General features: G+C 40.3%; 1 protein-coding gene across 1 annotated transcript in view; it reads right to left on the minus strand.

The window, feature by feature from the left end:
* Positions 1-5,014: 5,014 nt before the first annotated feature.
* RNF175 (ring finger protein 175) overlaps positions 5,015-24,148 on the minus strand; it is a 49,635-nt gene continuing 30,501 nt past the window's right edge. The window contains exons 4-9 of the mRNA XM_025386003.1: positions 22,955-23,109; positions 18,201-18,308; positions 15,024-15,144; positions 10,347-10,480; positions 7,308-7,409; positions 5,015-5,339 (exon numbers count right to left, since the gene is read on the minus strand). Coding sequence (XP_025241788.1) covers positions 5,219-5,339; positions 7,308-7,409; positions 10,347-10,480; positions 15,024-15,144; positions 18,201-18,308; positions 22,955-23,109 — 741 coding nt within the window. The 3' untranslated portion in view covers positions 5,015-5,218. The remainder of the gene's footprint in view (positions 5,340-7,307; positions 7,410-10,346; positions 10,481-15,023; positions 15,145-18,200; positions 18,309-22,954; positions 23,110-24,148) is intronic.

Here is a 24,148-nt window from a genome sequence, read left to right on the forward strand (position 1 = left end):
CTATGAGATAACCATGATCATAAGTCTATTATTGATATCTGAATATAGTCCCTTGGTATCCAAGGGAATTGGTTGCAGGATCCTCGTGGATAACAAAATTCATAGATGATCAAGTCCCTTATAAGAGTGGCATAGTATTTGCATATAACCAATTTACATTCTCCTGTATACTTTAAATAATCTCTAGATTACTTATGATACCCAATACAATGTAAATACTATGTAAATAGTTGTACTGTCTTTTTATTTGTATTATTATTGTATTGTTATTTTTTATTTTCAAATTTTTTATTTTTTATTTTTTTTTTGAGACGGAGTCTCGCGCTGTCGCCCAGGCTGGAGTGCAGTGGCCGGATCTCAGCTCACTGCAAGCTCCGCCTCCCAGGTTCACGCCATTCTCCTGCCTCAGCCTCCCGAGTAGGTGGGACTACAGGCGCTGCCACCTCGCCCGGCTATTTTTTTTATTTCTTAGTAGAGACGGGGTTTCACCGTGTTAGCCAGGATGGTCTCGATCTCCTGACCTCGTGATCCGCCCATCTCGGCCTCCCAAAGTGCTGGGATTACAGGCTTGAGCCACCGCGCCCGGCCGATTTTCAAATTTTTTAAAACATACTTTTGATCCACAGTTGGTTGACTTCATGGATGCAGAACCCATGGATATAGAGGGCCAACTGTAATCTGTAGCAATTGGCTTAGTTCATTAGGAAATAGCACAAATGAATTTAAGATTCTCAATGACTGTGTCATTCTTTCTTCCTGCTAAGAGACTCCTCTGTGGTCACAAAAGGCATTCTCTGTCCCACCCAGCTGTCACTTCTCTGTACAACTGATCTCAAGAGCAACAAGGCAAAGTATTTGGGGCACTCCCCCAAACGTGTTGCTATTCCTAGAGAAAAGTGCTGTATATTTCCTATTAAACTTTACAGGGTGAGAAATACCTAGAGGGTGTATTTTCATGTGATCTGGATCTGTCTTTCTGGCTATTTGATGGGTTTCTCCAGCCATAGTTACTTGAGAGAGTGAGTACACAGCGCAAGGTACAGTAAATTATGTATTTCTGTAATTTAACAAAATAAATACTCAGTTCAGGAGAATTTGAAAGATAGTTCCCACATCTGGACTCTGGTCTTCCTCAGCCTCTAACTATCTTTTGAGTTCTAGTTATTGTCCAATCACTCTGACTCTCAGTTCCTGTTTTTTAGTCTATTTCCCCAGCATCTTGTTGCTTTTTCCTTCTTTGAAAAGTCTGGTTTTTAATTCTAAAAAGGCCTGCCCTTTTCCCCCTTCTGAATATTTTAAAAAGTACATGTGAGTTAAATAGATTTTTAAGCAAATATATACCTAGAGGTTCCTCATAGTGGCTCAAAAATAGTTTGATACACAATAATTTAAAGGTAGATACTATTACCATATGTTAATTTTGCAATCTAGGAATAATAATACCACACATTAAATTTTGATGCAACGTTCTTTGGTAAGAGCTATTTGCTGATTCTATGCAACTTTCTTCTTAAGCTGGGAACCACGTGAAAGGAAGTGAGCCTTTGACCCCTGCTCAATTCTCAACCAGAACTGGGTTTATGTGGTTAATTGGGCACTGGAGTCAGAAAGACCTGGGTTAGTAGACATGTAATCTTTGGCAAGTCACTTGACATGACCTAAAAAGTTTTTCTGTCTTTAAAATAGGGAAGATGATCTCTATATCCTAAGGTACTGAGAGTATGAAATGTAGGAATGTAAGTAAACCATGAGCCTAAGCTCCTTGATTCCCATTTTCTCTGGAGGGGTGAGGAGGGCAAGCGTACCACGCCTAAGAGAATGGGCACCATGGGTTCGTGTGTGGGGTGAGGGGGATGTCTGTAGTAGATGTTAGCTATTATTATTATTTTCCAAGAAGAGATTTCATTCCCTGATATATTATGGCTTCTAAATGGATATTTTTCTGTTATGGATACTAGCAGGGATATAAGGGATCCTGCTGTTTGCAGAAAAATACCACTAAGAAATATGCTCATTAAGTGCAGAACAAGCTTGTCCTTGGGGAACTCACACAGGGCTGCTTCTGTGTCACGCAACCTCCCGGAAGAGTGTTATGGAGGAAACGGTAGCCAGCCTAAAAAAAAATCAGGCCCAGTGTAATCCCAGCACTTTGGGAGGCTGAGGCAGGAGGATTGCTTGAGCCCAGGAATCAGAGACCAGTGTGGGCAACATGGCAAAACCCTGTCTCTACCAAAAAGTACAAAATATTAGCAGGGCACGGTGGCAAGTGCCTCTGGTCCTAGCTACTCAGGAGGCTGAGTTGGGAGAATCACCTGAGCCCAGGAGGTCCAGGCTGCAGTGAGCTGTGATTGCACCACTGCACTCCAGCCTGGGAGAAGAGCAAGACACTGTCTCAAAAAAAAAAAAAAAAAAAAAAAAAAAGTTTAGAAGAAGGAAACTTGAGGAGATTCCACAGACACCAAACACAGCAATGGACTTTCTGCTTTACTTCTCTGTTTCCTACATTAAGCACCATGTTAATTATGAGAACAAGGTAGATTTAACATCGACTTGATCTATATTTAATTTCAAGAACTTAAAATAGCACCTGAAATAGCTTCATAGTTAATTGATAGATTTAAAATAATCTTTAAAAAATCTTTAGGACAGGCGTGGTGGCTCACGCCTGTAATCCCAGCACTTTGGGAGGCTGAGGTGGGAGGATCACCTGAGGTGATGTGGTGCCTATTCACATTAAAAGTGGGTCTTCCTCTCCCAGTCCACTGACTCAAATGTTAATCTCCTCTGGCAACACCCTCACAGACACACCAGAAACAATACCAGCTATCCAGGCGTCCTTCAATCCAATCAAGTTGACACCTAGTATTAGCCATAATACTCTCCAATCTTTTTTCAGTGTATATATACATACTACTTGACAAAATTGGGATTAGACTGTAAATACTTAAACTTTATAAAGAAAATGGCATCTTCATTTTTTTTTCTGAGGCTGTTTAGTGATTATCTGACATTCCTGAACTCTGAGGGTCATTGTGAATCCCATTCAGATAAATACTGGCTTATTTGCCCAGAGTTCTAAATGGTTCTAAAAGCTACCATTGCGGCTATCCATAAAAGATAAATGGGAACTAAATTAGAGATCAGTTTAAGGGTTCTTTTTTTGTTTAACAGAAGAGAAACTAATTTTTTGTTAGTGCTTTATCCAAATGCGGTCTTTTATTTGTCAACAGACTACAAGCTCAAGAATCTTGTTTTATCTTCCTACCCCTTGGACATGCCTACTATATAATAAGTGTTGAATTATTGGAACGTTTTCAGAGCAGAGAAATAATTAAGAATTCTATAATCTGGATGCTGAATCAATCATAATGAGAGAGGAGAACATGAAAAATCAGTTGTGTAGACAGCTAAGGCTCGTCTTCAGAGAAGCAGCCTGCCTGAAAAATCACAGCTACAGGCAAAAATAGAGCAGCCTGGGGAAAACTGAGACTGCACCTGCACAGATAAGCAGGCAGGGTCCAGCATAGGAGCCTTTTTTCTTTGTGTGATTAGCAGGCTTCCAGGAAAATGTTACCTCCCCTCTCAGACATGAACAAGGGGGACTCCATGGGAGATTGCACTGCAAACAGAGGGGGCTTACCTAAAACAAACCCACAGTTATTCAAATGAGAAAAAAAGCTATGCTTTGTGCTTACCTAGAGACTCCACCTGTATAGACAGGTGGAGTTGTGAAGACAGGTTTCCAAATAAGAGAAGTTACTCAAACAGCTACAGAGATGAGAGGAGTTTCTTATATGAAAGCTTTTACATTCGACTGTAAAATGGCACCCCACTTGGGCTCTCCTCTCCACTGTGGAGAGCTTTCTTCTTTCACTTATTAAACTTTTGCTCCAACCTCACTCTTTGCATCCATGCTCCTTAATTTTCTCAGTTATGACACAATAAGTTCAAATAACACCTTAGACAACGAGACCATGGACCCTGACCTATTTCAATAATATTGAAGCATTGGGCAGTTTGAAAGAGGAAAGTTCTCAACAGTTAGAAATTGTAGTGTGAGTTATCTTAATGATGGACCTTTGAATAGCATTGAGTACAGTGCCAATATCTGAACAAGGAAAATAATCATTGTATTTCCTTTCTACTTCATACAAGTGTAATGGCTTCAAGTATTGCAGCGTAGATGTCTGGTGTTAACGTATGCAGTGTTGGCTGTTTAAAAAATGACCAGTAATTTAAAACAAATTAATTTTGAGAATCTAACATACCATTCATGGGTTAATTCTTTCTGACTGGTCTTCTCCATTCAGTTAATTTTGTTCCTTTCTGCCAGATTAATTTACTCTTTCAACAAATATTTTTTGAGCGCCTATTATGTGCTAGGCAGTGCTCAAAGTGTAGGGGATATGGTAGGGAACAAAACAGATAAAACTCCTTGTCTTCATGGAGGAGAAGACAATAAAATTTATGATAGGATTTCAGGAATTGATAAGTGCTATGAAGAAAATAAAAGCAGAGTGCCACAATGGAATGACTGTGCACCTGTGTGTGTGCATGCACACGCACACGCAGACGCACAGTGGAACAAAAGAAAAGTGATTCTTCTTCTTTAGTACAGCTGTTGCATGGGTTTGAGTACTTTTGGCAGCTCCAGGAAACCCAAAGTACCTGTGGCCCATTGAGAAGGTGTGGCCCCTGCTGCCAGAGGCTTTAGGAGTAACCTACTTTCTACAGAAGAGCTCTGTGGTGCAGAAGCTGCCACATGGTAACAAGCACATGGTGCAGAAGACAAGCACAATGTCCTTAACCACAGATTACTTAACAACTCCACCTACTTTAAAGATGTTGAACTGATGAGAAAGTATTAGCTACGGCTCAATGTTGTATGTGAGAAGTACTTTGCAAACCTCTGAAACACTTTACACATACTGTTATCAGTCAAACTGGAAGTAGAATGTCCACAGTGCAGTGTAACAAATGTGACATAAGCATGAGTTAAGAAACAGCTGTAATTGGAAATATGAAAAAACATGCTTTATTTGTTTATTCCATTGTTCAGCTTCTCTTTAAATTCTTTCCACATAGACAAACTACTTGACAACAAAGTTTACTTAGTTTTCTAAACATTTGGGATCATCTCTAAAATTAAAAAAATTAATATTAAATGTAGGATCAAGGATTTCAACCATACAATATATTGCTTCTGGGGTCTGCTGTACTATTCCAGCCCTAGTGAACAGTTAATGCCTTGAACTATTCCTATCACCACAGGTTGCCAGGCCACCAAATAACGAAGCCAATCCAGGATTTGTCCGTAGAGAAAATGTGTGCGCTCCCAGCTAAATCTCAGTTAAGGAGGTTGTTCTGTATACAGCCAAGTAGCAGAAATATTCATAAATATTCATAAATGTCATTTGCAAATATAATAAACAATGTAATGAATGGTATTTCCTTTCTTGTTAATTCAATGTACTCAATTAAAAGCCCCTTATGTGAGTTTTATAGCATTATCGTTATCATTGTTAACTTACACCACACCCAATTTCTGAAAATAAATTGAAGCTCTTTACAATAAAATCCCAAACTAGAAAACAAGAATCAAAGAAAGGCAAGGGTATATGCTAAAAGAAGGAAGAAGAGGGGAATGACTGTATTGGAAAACCAAGGATAGTGGAAGCTGCTCTAAATGAGCAAAAACAGCTCTGGGCTTTCCCGTAGTCATACACCAGAATGAACCCACTGTATATTACAAAGAGTAACACTGGTTCATCAGATAAGAAAGACCTTTTTCTGCTGTCTTTCATAAACTGTGCTAGGGAGCTTAATGAATGCACAGTGTCCCTAACAACAATTTTACAAACAAAATGACAGCATTTTCACATGTAGTTTTTTCTTATACTGAGTTTCAATAAAAGAGTAGTACATGTTTTGTTCAAGTTTACTTTCTCAAGACTACATAAAGAAATGAATTGCCCTTTGTTAAAGTATCATTTGAGGTGACATTTATGATCATATTATCAATTTTATAACAAAGATTTATGCACTGAAGTTTTATAAGTTAATAACCAAAAACTGTTCTGGATTTGGTATCCTCATTTTAGAAGAGGAATTCCGGGACAGTGGATGAACAGGAAGGTGGAAGGATCATCACACACCTTTAACCTTGAGTTGTGCTTGAGTGGCACTGACTCACCAAGAAAGGCCAGGTCTGTGGATGGAGTGGGCACTGCAGAGCGTGGTCTCTTGCAATGCTATTGGCCTTGAGACCCAAAGATCCACTGATGCTGCCTCCTTCTCTGATGCCCTCCTTGAATCCCTCCCTGATCTGCAGTGCCCAGAGATGAGGGCATTGCTGCCAGTAGCCACTGTTAAACCATATGTGTAGGGTTGGTGAGGAACAGGGGAGCAGAGAGCAAGGAAGGTGATTCCTTTAGCATAGTAAAATTTAGCTGACTGTTACTTAGAAAGTACAGAAAGGCTGTCTCTTAGAGAAGAGATAGTACTTGGCAGGTTGATGCCAACCTCTCAGGGCTCTTCTGCTTAAGGGAGGATATGTTTTAATTCCATTCCCACCCCGCTTCCTGAACAAGATATACTATGGTCTTGAGATAGTGAGGTTGAAGACTAAGTCTTTCTAGTTAGCGCTTTCTAGTTAGCGTCATTACCTTCCTGCGACCTTAATGTGACTTGACTTTATTCTGTTGTGCATCTCTGACGTCTATACAAATCTCAGCTGCTGCCAGAAGCTGACCAACTCTGTAGATCTTTATTTCTTTTCAATATTGTTATCACTAGTGTTTGGCCTAAGAAGAGATGATGCATGGCATGGAATTTAAAAAGCCAAAATCCAGACGGGGAAATAACTACTCATTTCTGGGAATAATAAAATTTGGTACACCCTAACATATTTAAAAAATAGTTTTCTGTACTCTAGTTCACATTTCAGCTTTTAAAATTTCAATTTCAATTTTTCTATTTATGCACCTATCCACCCACCCATCCAATTCACCCATTTATTCATCCATCAAATGTGATGCAATGTCTCATCACATTTCCACTACAGCCCTTAATGTGGAAAATATAGAACATAAAGAGTGGCATGTTTTCTGGCATTTAATTTTCTAACCAGAGTAGTAATATAGGCACAGAGGAGAAAAGAGACCATAAATCATTTTGAAATAGATGGTTAGGGAAAACAGGAAATTTTCTGCTAGAACTATACAAAAACACTGAAACTTTTCATTGAAGAACATATCCCCAGAAACATTCAAGATAATCTCTTATAACCTTTTTGTTTTAAAGGATATGGATTACTGATCATCCTCTTCAAATCAACCTTCTCTTTGCAGTAAGGGCAAGTCTGCTTTTTCCCAACGATACACCAACCTCGGATGCAGAATTCATGAAAGCTGAAGCATCTTGTTAGGGAGGCTTCTAGATATGAAAAAGCAATGTCTGGTTCATGATGGTATGAAATGGTCCCATCTTTGGGGTCTAGTGGTGGAGTCAAGACTTGATGAGGCACGTCGCTTTTTTTCGGGAGGTTCTGTAAGGGACCTGACAATGACAGTGAGCTTGGAGTCACAGCAGCATTCGCTTTATGACCCTGAGGAATTTACTTAGCTTCTTGGCCTTCGTGCCTCACTTGATTCTGGTAAGAATTAGATTAGATAAAGAATGTGAGTCCTTTTTTTTTTCCCTTTACAGTGATGTCTTCCATAAGTGTATTGTTGTATTTCCCCACCTGTTATTGTGCATTTCTCATGCATTTACTGAAGCATTTCTCCATTCTACTTTTTGTGCATTATTCATTAGCTTCATGTAATCAGACTTGTCTTAGACAGTTAGACAAGTTAAAATTATTTGTGGTCATAAAGTTACAAATATTTCTATTAACTTCATAATTTTTTTCTTTTAAAAGTACTAATAAGGAGCCAATTATTTTTAATAGAATATATGCCTACTAAACTTAACTTCTCAAACTCTAGGCATTTACAGATCCATTTGTATACATCTCCTGGTCCAGAAAGTCTGACCCTTTGTCCCCAAACTTGAGAGTGACCCCAAGTGTTCTCACAGCACCAGGGACTTACTCTAGTGTGGCACGACTTTTGGCACTTACATGTTTATCCTAGACCATGTGTTAATAGTAGGACTCTGTCTCATTCATTTCAGTGTCCTCAGCACCTTAAGCCATGCCTAAGAAATATTTATTGAATGAACATTTGAATGACTCCTTCAAAACTGATTATTTTTGGAAATCTATATTTGCATGTTCCCTGATACTATGGATTTGGGCAAAATGAACTATAATGAAATCCATCCTATTGATTTGTTTATTTCTACAATCGCTGCTCCCCATGTGACTTTCTGGGCCAAGATCACATGATCTGACTGGCCTGCTACACACCCAGGTGAACAGCAACGATGTAGAAGTTCCCTCCCTAACAAATGGAGGAGCTTGGAGGTGTAGCAAGTCAAGGCCATGTATATAACTCCTCAGTATTAAATTTCAGTGTAACCAGGAGTTTCCATTATTTTGTTCTTGGGATTGGGGTCATTTTTGCAATATGCTTTAAAATAAAGTGGTGTATTATAACAAAGATTTTGAACCAAAACTCAAACAACCTTTCATTCAAAAGGGCTGGAATACAGCTCCATCTTCCACAGAGGTACAGAATTCAGGAGCCACTGAGCCAGCACTGAAATGTCCACATTCTCTCTAATGTTCTTTTTCATTTTCAAAATCTCAATGCTGAAAAACTTCCACACTGGCAGAACTGCTGCAGAGCAAGACTCAGATAACCCATCCTTGTTAATATGACTCATATTTGCCCATTTCTCACTAATATCACTCATGCTAAAATGGGCCATTAATAATACTCCCTGAAAAGCAAATTTAAAGGTGACTACATTTTTGATTATATATGCACACATGTACAACAATCCCTAAGGGCTTTTAAAGGTGGAGAGAGAAAATATTTCCATTTGCAAATGGCAGAAGGGGCTCTGTTCCGACATTTGAAAAATAAATCATATTTAAAACTAGGGCCAGACTTGGAAAATTGCTACAAAGAATGAGTTTTTTGGGAAAGGTATCACACTGAAAAAAACACTACAGAAATCCACAAAGGGGTATCTTTGTGTTTCTTCCCTTAAGATTTTAAGTCTTATGTGTTGGAGTAAAGGCTCCTATTACTTTTGAGATGCATTTGGTCCAGGTTTTACTCTCAGGATTGAATAAGTGGAAACTGTCCAGATTAAACAGAATTGAATCATAGGTACTGGACACCGAGGTATGAGTGACTAAATTAAGTGAGATTTAGGCAAAAGACAGATGGTTTAACCATCTCATAATGCCAGAGCTTTGAACTAACTGGCTACATAGCGAGGACATTATTAAATTGATACTGTACTATAAAATAAAGATAAATGATGCCCTTTTTTGTATTTAGGAAGAATTAAAATACTGGTGATTGGCCAACCTAAGCCTAACTTTGGTATCCATAGCAAAAGTAGTATCCATACATGTTCAGGCAACACAGGTTGATTTGTTCAGGGGTCTCGATGCCAGCATTTTTCAGCACATTGTGGTTTTCCTTAATGGTTACTGGAGTCCCCATAGAATGCTGGTTTCCAAGCCCAGGCCATCTGGTTCCTATCATATGAAGATCCCTCAGCCAATGGATAGCTATTTGGGATAGAACCCTTTGGTAAAGGAGCCCAATGGTCCAAGAACAAATGTCCAAATTTTGGTCCCTGCTTTTGTAATCCAAGGTGTCTTGCTGACTGTGGCTGTATCTTCTTCTAAAGACTGAAGCTGAGAAGAAGGCTTGGTTTCCTCCCTTGGCTGTCCCCAAGACTACTGTTGCCACAGGAAGGTTCCTAGGATTATTTCTAGGCAAAGCACTCTTTGTATTTCTTGGTCTGCTAAGATTCAGACCTGGGGCTCCACTTGGATAGTCTTAAGATCCCCCCTGCACCTGATACTTCACTCTTTTTCTCACCTCCAAACCCCTTCTTTCCCTGATCTTTCTTGGCTATCTGCTTACTTATGACTTCAACCAATTTCCCCCGCTAGCACCCTGCTCAGATACTGCCTTCCTGTCTATGTGGCATTAACAGTCCTCTTTAAAAAGGAAATTACTGGAGGAGGAGGAGGTTCACCTTAATTGGCAGTTCATTATTCAGCAGAAAGACCCAAAAAGAAAGACCGGGTGGGAGGATAAAGGATTGGGGTTTGGGCATGGAAGGTAAGCAAGATGGAGGATATGGGGACAGGAGGAAGAGAAGGAGGAAAGAAGGAGGGTTGGTGAAGGCCAAACGATTTCCTTTGAAAAGGATACACATGATTACAGGAAAGCTGGTAGGTGTTCTCAATGAGCCCTTCTTCATCAAGCTCCACAATGATCTTCTGCCCACAGACTGCACAGATATTGTCTGATAAGCTCCTTGTAGGCAACCCGCTGACACTGTAGAACTATCAGAGGAAATGGACAGAGCACAGTCGGAAAGGAGAGCACATGCCACTCTCTGAATGCCAGGCACTGGGACAGGCAGCCCTTCGCACATAGAATCTCCACTGTGGCCAGGCATGGTGGCCCATGCCTGTAATCCCAGCACTTTGGGAGGCTGAGGCAGGTAGATCACAAGGCCAGGAGTTCGAGACCAGCCTGGCCAACATGGTGAAACCCTCTCTCTACTAAAAATACAAAAAAATTAGCCAGGTGCAGTGGTGGGCGCCTGTAATCCCAGCTACTCGGGAGGCTGAGTCAGGAGAATTGGTTGAACCCAGGAGGCGGAGGTTGAAGTAAGCCAAGATTGCACCACTGCACTCTAGACTGGGTGGCAGAGCAAGACTCCATCTCAAAAAAAAAAAAAAAAAAAAAAAAAAAAAAAAAAATCTCCACTGCTTCTAAGATGGTTTAGAATGTGAAACACCATTTCCTGTAAGAAGAATGCTACAGAGGGGTTAAGGTTTCCAGGCAAAAACCCATTGAATTCCAAATGGACCCAAAGCACATGGCCAATTATAACCTCTCATCTAACCTCCACATTGAGGAATCCTTTCACAGGAATCATTTTTATCCAGGGCTGGAGTTAAAAGGAAGCTTCAGAGGAAGCCTTTGAGTTAATCCATAGATTGGCCCTTCCCTTTATTGTCCTGGAGATTCTGACTCAGATCTCTGGAGTAAACCTAGGCATCTCTCTGTCATTTAAATCCCCATGTTTTAATTGGATGCACGCTGAGTAATCACCATTGGAAGGCAATGCATTTAGAACTTCACCTTGGGATATCTGCATCTTCCTGTACTGTGGATAAGGAGTGGTTCTCAATATTGGCAGCATATTAGAATCCCTAAGAAGCTTTTTTTTTTTTTTTTCCCCAAAGAAAATTATTTTATAATAGTTTTAGGTTTAAAGAAAAGATACAAAAATAGTACAGAGATTGGCTATATACCACATATCTAGTTTCCCTATATTATTATTAGATTGATTTTAAGGAATTGGCCCACACATTTGTGGGCAGGTCAGAAATTTGCAGGGCAGGTTGGCAGGCCAGCAGGTTGGAAACTCTGGCAAGATTGATGTTGCAGTCTTGAGGCAGAATTTCTTTTTCTCTAGGAAGCCTCAGTTTTTGCTTTTAAGGCCTTTGACTGATTGGCTGAGGTCTATGTGGAATATTAAGGGTAATCTCCTTCATGTAAAGTCAATTGATTACAGATATTAATCATATCTGCAAAATATCTTTGCATCAACATCTAGACTAGTGATTTTACCAAACAAATGAGTATCATAGCATAGGCAAATTGACTCTAAAATTTAATCATCACAACCTCTTTAAGGGAGGAGAATTTATATAAATTATATGGAATTCTTCTGCACAGATTTGACTATTCTCTTCCACTTATTTATTTATTCAGTCATTTATTGATATCAATGTGGACTCATGGATATTTATTTTATGCTTTGGGTTATAACCCAATACTACTACTATTACTATTTTGTTGCTCAAATTCCAGCTTTGGCCATTGGGAGCTCTTTCAGTTGGCCCCTGTGTCTCTTTGATATATCCCCAATCATTGTGGAGTTCTTTTGTTTTGTTTTTAGCATTTTCTTGCTTTTGGTCACTATGAGACGCTCCAGGCTTATATTGTGTATTCTTCGCTCAGACCTATAATCAGCCATTTCTTCAAGGAGCCCCAGTTCCTTTTATTGTAAAATGATATTAGAAAACAAGATCTGGACACTCTGTATGTTCACTGTTGCTGGGGTGTCATTGTCCCTAGGACCTCTTAGCTGACAGAGCAAGGAATTCATCTGTACATACTAACACACATACACACACACACACACACACACACACAGATACACACACACACACATCTGTAAATATTTCTATATGTATCCATGTATATCTATATTAAGCTAAACAATTACAACTACAGAATACATGTATGGTGGTATCAAAATTGTTAACCCATAGCCTTGTCAGCAACAACTTTATCAACTAGAGTACAGTGCTTATGACACAGTTTCTTTTGTTTTTAGTCTTATGATCTCCATTCATTTCAAAGTTACTTAGGTCAGCACCTTTTTTTCCCACCCCTTTCAATGAGGTTATTTCACACATTTTTAATATGGTTAGATTCTTTTGGCATGATCTGAATTCTATCCTTGGATTCTCTGACTTCCTAAATTTTTTTTTAAATTTTCATAAATTTAAGGTTCACACTTTCTATGGATTTTGACAAATGTATAGTTGTTATGTATCCACCATTATCGTATCACACAGAAGAGTTTCACCACTCTAAATTTCCTGTGCTTCACCTATTCAACCATGCTCCTTCCCTAAAGCCTTGGCAACCACGGATCTGTTCAGCAACTCTATAGTTGCGCCTTTTCTAAAATGTCATATAGGATGCAGTTGTACAGGATGCAGTCACACAGGACGGAGCCTTTTCAGACTGGCTTCTCTCACTCAGCAACATGCGTTTAAGATTCACCCCATGGTTTGGATGGCTTAATAGCTCATTCCTTTTCCTAAGGACTTTTTTTTTTTTTTGGAAGCAGATGTACTGGTTCTACTCCCAGAGATTCTGACTTACTTGCTCTGGTGTGGGGCTTAGGCATTGATATGGGAATGGAGATTGTATCTCCTTACCTCAGTCACAAGAACATGCGCAAGTGTCTGTGGACACACAAGCGTGCACACACACACACACACACACACACAATCCCTCATTAATCCAAGTCACTGGTGGCCGTACCCATGGCTTGAGGCAGTGGTTTTTGTAGATTTGGTAGCTGGAATAAACAGACAGGATGACAAGATGTTAAGAACTGGTCGGGTTGGATCAGGTGAGAAGTTTCCCAAAAGCTGGTGCTTACAGACTTGGTTGTCTTGCCAGGTAAAGTCTCTTCTTCCTGGTCCACTTGAGAACAGCCACATATAATTCTAATCTTCCTTTTCTGTCCATAAACACAAGAGGCTTTGGGAATTTTCCAAGGAGTATAACTTCTGTTTTTTGTTGGAGAAACTGGGAATTAAAATGCTCCTTCCTGTGCTCACATTAAACCTTATAAGAAAGGCAGTTGTATTGTTCCAGCATTTCACCACAGAATTTGGGTTGCAGGCTTTAGGAAAAGAGTAAGATAGAGCCTATGGTGGAGGGGAAGGACAAATGCGGTGGGGAGGAAGTCAAGGTCATAGCCACTTAGGTTCTGCTCCAGAAATGGACGGAACACTCTAAAAGTTCACCCTTTTCTTACTACTTACGTTTTTTTTCTTTTTTTAAAAAAATTTAATTTAATTTAAAGTTCTAGGATACATGTGCAGGTTTGTTGCATAGGCAAATGTGTGCCATGGTGGTTTGCTGCACCTATCAACCCATCAGCTAGGTATTAAGACCCACATGCCTTAGCTGTTTTTCCTGATGCTCTCCCTCCCGCTCCCCTGACAGGCCTCAGTGTGTGTTGTTCCCCTCCCTGTGTCCATCTGTTCTCATTGTTCAGCTCCCATGTACACGTGAGAACAGGCAGTGTTTGGTTTTCTGGTCCTGTGTTAGTTTGCTGAGGATAATGGCTTCTAGCTCCATCCATGTCCTTGCAAAGGACATGATCTCATTCCTTTTTATGGCTGCATAGTATTCCATGGTGTATATGTACCACACTTTCTTTATCCAGTCTATCATTGATGGGCATTTGGGTTGTTTAGTCTTTGCTTTACACTCATTTTCTACTTCACATCTGGCTGTGTACCAGGAGACACACATAGAGGACAGAGATGTGGAATTCTTGAAACTACTAAGTCATCCCTAGAGCTCTTAGTTTGTAAGTTTTTAGGAGATATGCATGAGTCAGACACAGATAAATGCCCTTGATATCTGAATCAGGAATACATCTAACTAGAAGGTATGTCCATTCTGAATTTTAATCTTAAAAGAGTTCAAAAAAAGAAAAGAAAAACAACTGTTAGGGATTAAAAAAATTCTAGGTAATAGTATAGAGTCAGAATACATCTAGCACACTTTTTATATCTTGTACTTCTATGCTATATAATGTAACTGGTATTTATAAGTATTACCCAGAGGCACTGTTGATTCTGAACTATTTTATGCAGCATCAAATATAGTTTTTATTTGCATTAGACAGTGTTTCAGACAGAGCTAAAAGGTTTTAGTTATTGTTAATGTTTTACTAATCCTTAAATGTTGGCAATTGGAGTGTGCTAGATACAATAACACAAATAATTTGCATATTTTATTTTAAAAGATGCCTTATTCCACAAGTATCCTATATACATAAGACGTGTATTTTCCAATTAATTAACAGAGACAATGTTTTGATGCAAGGAGAATTCAGGGAACAACTGGGCTAAGTGAACTAAAATAGTTCCAAAGGAAACGGTAATCAGTATATGGAGAAAGACTTATTTATTTCTGAAAATGGATGCGACATGTAAGATGAGACCATTTCTCCATGTGTCATAAATGGTTTCAGAAAATGAAAGCAACACTTACCCCTATAGTGGAAGCCATGTAGTCTGAGCAGATCTCGGCAAAGTCTCTCCCCATTACTCCATAGTAGAGGCCGTAGAACAAAGACACAATGCCAAAATCCATGGAATCTCTAGCTTTGATTCTGTTGAAAACAACAGTATAAGGAAATAAGAATGTGGCATATTTCAAAACAGCTGGAGTTTGGAAAATATTTCCTGTTGATAGTATCTAAGAGAACCTTGTGAGTATTTTTTTTTCATTTTTTTGTTTGATTTTTCTTTTTTTAAATGAAATAATTTAAAATTCTCTAAATTTCCCTCAAATTGTAGCACTCAGTGCCAACTGGACATAGGAATTCTTGAGACAGCCTTCAAGTCTTCTTAGGACTGCAGTGCCTAGACAAGCTGACTCTGACCAGTGGTTTCAGGCTCAACTACAGGTAGGCCTCAGCAGCTTGTAACAGTTTCCATCTCCAGGCCACACCCCAGGTAACTCCAATGGGTAGATAACATTAAAAAGCACTAGAGCAATAGTTCTCAGCCCTAAACATAGATTAGAATCACCCGGGAAAATTTAAAAGTGCATTGACACATGGGCCCACCACCAAGGACTGGAGTTTAGTTGATCTGGGTTGGGGTCTTATTTTTGAACAGCCTGTCAGTGATTGATTCTTTAATACAGCAAGGATTGAGTATGTCTGCTGTATAACTTAGATTTTTGTAAAATGCTTTCCAAGGATCTTTCCTAACAAGTGCTTGAGATAGATATTATCACCCCCACTTTGCATGTGAAAACATGGAGACTTAGAAAACATTATTTGCTTGACACAACAAGTGGTACATCACAAAACCACAAATCAAGCTCATATCTTGAAGCCCTTGATTATCATGCCAGAGTTGCTATGTACTAACTGAAAAAAACTTTTTGCAAGTTAAATCACATTTCAATTATACCAGGATTCTTTGTGATCATCCCCCCAGCCAGTTTTTTTTTTTCTCTTAATCGAAAGATCTCTTTTAAAAGTGAATAATGTGCCCTAAATTTAATTTGTGAATCTAAATAATTGCACATTTGTTTTGCTCTATCTATAAAACAATCTCAAATACCAGCAGTGAGCCTTGGTGGTTCTGATTGATTCAGGGAAGGGAGGAAAGTGTGGACAAGAGTTGGGTAGTCTGTCTCTAAAACCTATTTCTGTTTTCTGTTCATTGCAGGAAGAAATGGTGAAGGCAGACAGCTTTGTAGATTTAGAAGGTACAGATTTTTGGGTGATATGAACTGAGGCTTCCAACACATGTGGTAGCTTCATCCTTTCAGGATTTGTCTGGGTATATCTGACAATTAGGACAGTGGGGGAAATGAAGAGTATTTTCCCTCCATGTCCAGGGAAATATGTATTTATAATTTTATTGATAAAAAGTACAGTAACACACTTGTGGCCCTAGGAAAAAAGCTTAATACAATGATAACCATCAAGTAGTGAAAACAAAATAGTTAATTTTCTGAAGGGTTAAGTTTTTGGTATGCCTTACTGTAGGAAAATTCATGAATGAGGATCTTGAAATATTATGAGGTAATAGTCTTGGAACAGCTATCGTTCCTAGTGATTTCAAAAAAATTCTTATGAGTATTTTTATGTTCACTAAAATAAACCAGTATAGAGAGTATGTTAAAAAAGATATTACAGTGTCTTTCTATATCCTAGCCTAGCAATAATAGATCTGTACAATTACTTTCTACCCCTTTTCTGCTAGAAAATCTTAGATGCTCCCGCTCTGAAAGTTTTATGAAATGCTTATAAAATCAGATTGCTACACTGCCCTAGGAAGAGCCCTTTCACCTGGGGCTGACTCTCCCTCCAACTGCCTTCCCTATTTTCTGAGTAAAGGATTGATGATCTCTCCTTTTCGATTTCTGTTATGGTCCCAGAAGTTTAGAGTAATTTTGATGTGAGAGCTATTCTGGGGGATTTGTATTTGAGCTGCTTTCCATAGGTATGCTTTGCATACTATAGTGTGGTATGTCTTCAATCCCCTTTCCAGGACACAGGCTGGTTACTCAGCCTCAGTTGTGCCCCTGAGAATGCCATCCACAGCATGTCTCAGCAACCACCTTAAGTGGGAGCACAGCTCTAGTCAAAGATGTGGTTATCCCAACTTCCTTTATCTCTCCCTAGACTTTCTTGCTCTTTTATACCTTTACTTCTCTTTCAATTTCTTTTTTAAAACTCCCCATCTATTAAACAATAGATATTGACATGTTTTCTATCCTTCAAATCTTTTTTATTTGTTTATTTGGTTTCCCAGCTTATATTTTTTTCCAATTAAAATTATTTTTGAGACAAGGTCTGGCCATGTTGCCCAGGCTGGTCTGGAACTCCTGGCCTCAAGCAATCCTCCCACCTCTGCCTCCCAAGTAGCTAGGATTACAGGCACGAGCCATGGCACCCAGCCTCTTGCAATTTCTAAGCATTCACTTTTCCTCCTTTTCCAAGTATCCCCAACACAAGGCATTTCATGACTATCAGAAACCAAATTCAAGAGAGCAGTACTGTCCAATGGAAATACAGTCACAAATAAAATTTTAAATTTTCTGTAGGTGCATTTAATATGTCAAACAACAACAACAACAACAAAAAACAGGTGAAATTAATCTCACTGATACATTTAAATTCTATCATTTCAAAATGTAATTGATATAAAAATGTTTTTTATGTAAGTCTTTGAAATTCAGTATGTATTTTACACTTAGAGTACATCTTATTTCATATTTTAGGTGTTCATTAGTCACATAAGCTAGTGGCTACTATATTGGACAACATAATTCTAGAGGTTTTAGATAAGAAGATATATATAAAAGGAGATCTAGGTTCTTGAGAATTTCGTAGAAGAGAAATGAGTTTAGTAAGAATTACTCTAGCACAATTGTAGGTCCACTCTTAATAGTAATCTTTTAAATTTGCAGACCCAATATAAATTCTCCTTAAAGCTCCTAATTTTAAAAAATTATTTTGTAGGGTGCTTCTTTCTTCCCTTTCTATTGGTTTCCCCCAGACAAGACTATGTGTGGATATGTACTATAAAACATGTGTGCATGGAAAATTGTAGGGCCAGATGCTTCCGGATTAAGAGAACATGACCAGGTGAGTGTGCCACGCAAGTGCTTGGAGATATTAATGTCTTAATTGGAGAAACTTACTTGAAAAACAGATTGAATCCACACATTGTAAACATGATCGCCAAGTAACCCACAACACCAAATGCATAGCTGAGTTTGTAGATCAAAAGAAACCATTTGTAGACCAACCTGTGGAGTGAAAAATGGGGAGAAACACAGAACATGGTATTATTAGAAAATATTTTGTCTTTTTCAAAGACTTATAAATCAGTTTTTAGTTTCTAAAATTATATTTATAACACACAGAACAGATATGTATAGCAATAAGCATTATATGAATAGAACTATCATGCTTATGTGTTTCTGTGTATATGCATATGTGAATTCTTTTTAAATTTGTCTACATCCCTCAGATGCTTCACTTAAAAATAGCATTCAGGAAAGGTTACTTTTCCTGGGACCCTGCCTCCCCACACCACCCCCTTCTCATTTGGTCCTAGGGTTAAGCTTGAGTGGTTTCAGCAGGAGTGCCTTGGAGGTGAACAAAAAGTGGGATGAGAAGTCAAAGGGAAGTCCAGACCTTCTTCCCCAGGAGTTTTTCTTCCCTCTTGTTCCGTTGCCCCTTTTCCCCCAGCCCCAGTACAGATATCACCAGTAGTGGGCCCAGCCCTCATCTCATTTCCCCTCCACCCAAAGAGCCCTCCCCTAGCCCAGGGGATGAAATGATGAGTACCCCAGGCTACTTCCTTCTGCTGTGTGGAAGGGTCCTGTGTGTACCCCAACACCCTCTGTGACCTTCTAAGGCCTTTCCTTGTTCCCAAAGGGTCTAAGTGGAGAAGGAAAAGGATAAGGATGGAGGGTGATTGAAGAGAATATAGAAGGAAAGAATGAAGCCCTCCCCTCTGCTGGTTTCCTTCTTCACCGGCAGTAAAGGCCCTTAGAAAAAAACTACAAGAAGGACCACGTGACAGCTTCATGTCTAGGAAGATGGGGGAAGAGGTTGGGAGCCCAGTTCCATTCTTGGAGGGCCACAGCAGAGGGGCTATGCCCATTGGTACAAGAGGTGGTGGATGGAAAAGCTGGGGGCTTATCTTTGTTGCTCAAAGAAAATGAAGAGGTGGCTGGAATGCTGCTTACAAGGGTGTGCAATGGCAGAAGGTCCTGTTTGCCTCACAACCCTTTCCCTGCACATCCTCTTGGAGTCTCTTTCCTGCCTTTCACCCCAAACTGCATTCAGAATCTCGTTCCAGAGATTTAGTCCCACCCTCTCACCCCCAAGCCCTGAGCCCCGTCTCTGACTCTCTCACCTTCCCCAGCTCACTCCCTGTTGGAGCCACTGTACCAAATGCTTAATATCTATGATATTACTAGCGTAAGGTTTCAATATGATTTTAATAGGTGCTCCATTTCACTGAGTTCCAGTCAGAAGGGACCTTCTAAACATTATGGTTTAAATGGGTTTTGGGCTAGCCCATGAAATGAGTTGTCATATACATCACTTCTATGGTGAAATGCCTTCTGCACTTCAAGCAACTGATATTCAAGGACAGTCTGTGCTGCTACCTCCTCCACCAGGTGTGATCCTGCCCCGGGGGGGAGTAGGCAGGGGCGAGCTACATGGGGGAGCAGGCAGGGGTGAGCTACGTGGGGGAGCGGGCAGGGGTGAACTACATGGGGGAGTGGGCAGGGGTGAGCTACATGGGGGAGTGGGCAGGGGTGAGCTGCATGGGGGAGTGGGCAGGGGTGAGCTGCATGGGGGAGTGGGCAGGGGTGAGCTATGTGGAGACAGAAACTTGCATGGGCTGCAGAAGTTTGCTCAAATTACTGTGAGGCTGTGTGGCCTCAAAAGGAAGCCAGAGAAGGCTTTTGGGGTCTTTCTGCCACAGTGACTCTCAAGCCATGGGTTCTTTTCATTTGTCAGTACTGAGCAGCTTAGATCATTGCTCAGAGCAGCCAGATCAAGGCAGAAGTTTATGTTGCTAAAAGTGGTGATGATGGAGAAACAGGCAAGCTCTGAGAAGGTCCCCTCTACTGGGCCCCCAACACCTGCCAGTACCAGAATATGGTTCCTTGAACTCCACACACACTGGTGACCCATCTCCCTGCCTGAAGGGGCCGCTTTCGAACTTCTGCCAGCATTAGAGATGTTCTAGGACTAATAACCTTTAAACGGCAGGGTTTCTCTGTGCAAAGCGGTTTGTTGAGTTGATGAAGTCATAGCATGCTTTTGGGAGCAGGAGCTTTGCAGCCAAGTAGTTCTTTGGTCTGATCCAGGGCTTTGCTGCTTACTGCCCATGGGACTTTGGTCAATTTACTTGGCATTCCTTCCTATGATTGTCTAATTTATAACGTGAGGATGATAACACTAGCTCCTACAGTTGTTGTGAAGATTGTGTGAGCTAATGTATTGATGTTTATTGACTTGGCACACTAAATGCTCAATATGTCATATCACTGTTATGGATGTGTTCGATTTTCCAAATCTCAAGCCCCCCTTCTCCTGCCATTTTCATGCTTATTTGGGGAACCTATTTTCAGGAACAGTAGAGTCCAGAACTTCCTCGCTACCCAGACTTACACTGTAAGGCAGATAAGCCAGATAGGAGATTGTGTAACTGCTTCAGAGCAGCCTCCAAAAGGAAAGCTTGGTCTTGGGTTGGATTTGATGTGATCAAGCCCAGCTCTCTGTGGCTAGTGTTTGTGTGTGTGTGTGTGTGTGTGTGTGTGTGTGTGTTTGAGGTAGAGTCTTGCTCTGTTGCCCAGGCTGGAGTGCAATGGCGTGATCCTGGCTGACTGCAGCCTCTGCCTCTGGGTTCAAGTGATTCTCCTGCCTCAGCCTCCTGAGTAGCTGGGATTACAAGCACCTGCCACCACACCTGGCTAATTTTTGTATTTTTAGTCGAGCCAGGACTTCACCATGTTGGCTAGGCTGGTCTCAAACTCCTGACCTCAGGCGATCCACCCACTTCGGCCTCCCAAAGTGCTGGGATTACAGGCATGAGCCACCACATGTGTGGCTTATTTCTGACTCTGAACTTCACTGCTTGCCAGACAAACCAACTGTAGTTGAGAGGAAATTCACTTCCCCTTCTCTGGGCACCCTATCCTGAAACAACAGCTTGATGTGCTCTCAAAGAGGAACAGTAGGCTTTGAACTGCTGGTGTTCTCCAGCACTCCTCTCCACTGCTCTCAGGTCTGCCTTCTACAGCAATGCTGATTTCTTCACCCAGCTCCCCTCACCTGTAATGAAGTCCTCTGCTTCCAAATGGAAGATAGTTAAAATGTGACTCGCCTGTAATACAATAAGTAAGCAAAGATCCATGATAATTCTGGGGCCTATTGCCTCTTATGTACAGGAGCTCCATCCTGACTGCTCTTCTAGAAGAGGCCCTACTTCACCTTGCTCACTGATGTCTCTTCAAATGGCAGCTGAGTTTGCTTTGTAATGTCAGTGGAGCCTCTTGACTCTAAGACTATCCTTTAGGGCTTGGAGTTGTGCAGGCAGGAAGAAGCTGAGAGGACATGCTTTGGGCATGGGAAAGAGAGTGGACATATGCAAGCCATAAAGGGTAATAAGGCAGCATTTGGGTATTTCTTGTAATAAAGTTCCTCTGCATTGCACGAACTGAAGTGCACAAAAACACTGCCTTTAGGTAGGGTAATTCATTATACAGTGGATAGGCAAACCATTCTCACAGAAATACAACATAGATTATATCCGGGGGATGAAAACAAGCACATTTTGATTCATCCCAAACTCAGAGCACTTTCACAAATCTTAAATAACTTAGAATATTTTCTAAGAAGGAGAAAGGTACCATACATTCACTTTACTGATTGATAAGCCAGACACTACAAGGGCTGTCCGAGACCCCAAATTGGCCAGTTTGTAAGGTCTCCTTCCAGCACCCCAGACCTCTTCCTTTTTAGTTTACTGGAACTAAACTAAAATACTCGTAACATGAATTCATGTATTTGGATTTCCATTTTTATCATCACATTTATTTATCTGATTTCTCATTGGGTATTTTTCCTTCTCCTAACTTGAAGGAAAAGTTGACATACGTGTTTCCTACTTTTTTAGAGGATGAAAACAAATGTCTAAATAATCATAAAAGTATTTCACTGGAGCTTATGATGTATTCTCCCAAAAGGTCAAATTTAGCATTGTTTTATTACTATTTCCCATTTTATACACTTTATCTCATTCCAGTTTTATCTTGATGAGGTTTCGGATTTTACCCACAGAACAGGGAGGGCAAAAGCAAGCCTGAGGGCGCAGTATGTGAAGATAAGCACTTCGGAAAGATTTGTGAACAATACAATGGAGTTATACACATCTTTGGAGGCTGACAATGGTCATTAAAGTGACCATTGAAATATTAAAGCATCATTTGTTATTACAGTAATAAGTTGTCTATGACTTATGATTTATCATATATTTTCAGGTTGAAACACAACTTTCAACTCTTGCTTTATTTTAAAATGTGTGACACAACGTATAGTGGAATAAAGCAAAATGCTGAGGTAAAAATAAACTTGCAAATAATCCTCTAGAAATTTTAAACAATAGTTTCACTTCCCTTTCTTCTGCGTTTCACTAGCTAATATCTGAACTAATAAATTTTACATGCATATCTGAATTGCCATTAAATAATGAAGGCAAACTAACAGTAGTGTAGCTAATTTCTCAAGAGTTTTGCTACCAAAGGTAAAAGACAAGTAAAAGAAATGTAACGCCCCCACTCCCCAACCCAGGAAAATGGCTATAAAATATGCTTTTTAATATTTAAAATAAAGGGGCTCCTGGGGAGAGAATGTATGGAATACATACCGTGGTGTCCTTCCTGAGAGGGGTTTTCGGGTGGCTCTGAAGAGGATGTAACTGGTAATAACGGAGAACATCCCCCACATAGACAGAAACCGCCACCAGTATAGTTTTATCGTGAAATATAAGGGGACAATCCACATCTGCAACAAGGTCACCAGCTGTCATAGAAATGAACAGAAAGTCTCTTTCAATGACCAAGTGCCTGAATGGCATCTCCATTATTAAATGAGTCTGAAGCATCTCTGGGAGAACCACCTTCACTATCATGTCTGTACCATGCAACTGCTTCACCATCAAACTGTAAGCTTCCTTAGACAGGCCAGGCCATGCAAAGTATGGGCACAATTGTCTGAAAATTCCAATGGGAAACAATCCAAAATCCCCGCCTTCTGTCACTTCCTTTCGTCTGACTATTTTAGATGAAAGGCCTTTGGGGCCTCCACAGAGATGTGATTTTGGACAAGGGAGCCTCACTTTAGTTGTATAATTGGGGGTACTGATGCTTGCACTGCTTCCCTGCACTGACTGAGGCGGGGTTCAAACAAGATCAGGAATGGAAAGCACTCTGAAAACCATACTGCACTACACAGAGCCCAGGGGCTTTGTTTCTGTCATGTGCTCATATGAAAGTGACAGCAATGTCAGAGGAGGAAGTGGAGGTCAGAGTTTCAGAGAAGCCCCTGGGAAGTCTTCTGCCTGCAGTCCCTGGGCACTCTGCAAGGTTTCCTGTTCATTTGGTGCATAAACCCTTGGTGACCTATGCCATTGACCTGAGTCCAAGTAGCCTTCAGAGGGTCCTTTAATCTGGTGCCATTCCCATAGGTCAGGGAGCAGGGCAGAGTGAACTGTCTCTGGGTCACTGATGTGATATGGTTACCATAGCTACACTCCTACTTTTCAAACCAGGCCAATACCAGCTAGTCAACCCTCTTGGGAAAAACAGACAGCTTTAATCAATAGCAATATCCTTTGGTCTTTTATGTTTTCTCGCATTCAGACTAACCACCTGTTATTTGCTCAGAATGAATATAAGGGGAATGGCAAAGAGGTTTTTGTTTCAAGGGTGTACGTTAACTAAGTTTTAGTGACAGCCTGCAGTGCTTTGTTGAGGATTCTGAGTCTGGATCCTGGTTTAGTGGTAGAGTCTTATGATCAGTTAATGAAGTCTGCCAGCAATGTGGGAAGAGTGGTTAGAGC

The sequence above is a fragment of the Theropithecus gelada genome, chromosome 5 (assembly GCF_003255815.1).
Source record: "Theropithecus gelada isolate Dixy chromosome 5, Tgel_1.0, whole genome shotgun sequence".
Classification (NCBI taxonomy): domain Eukaryota; kingdom Metazoa; phylum Chordata; class Mammalia; order Primates; family Cercopithecidae; genus Theropithecus; species Theropithecus gelada.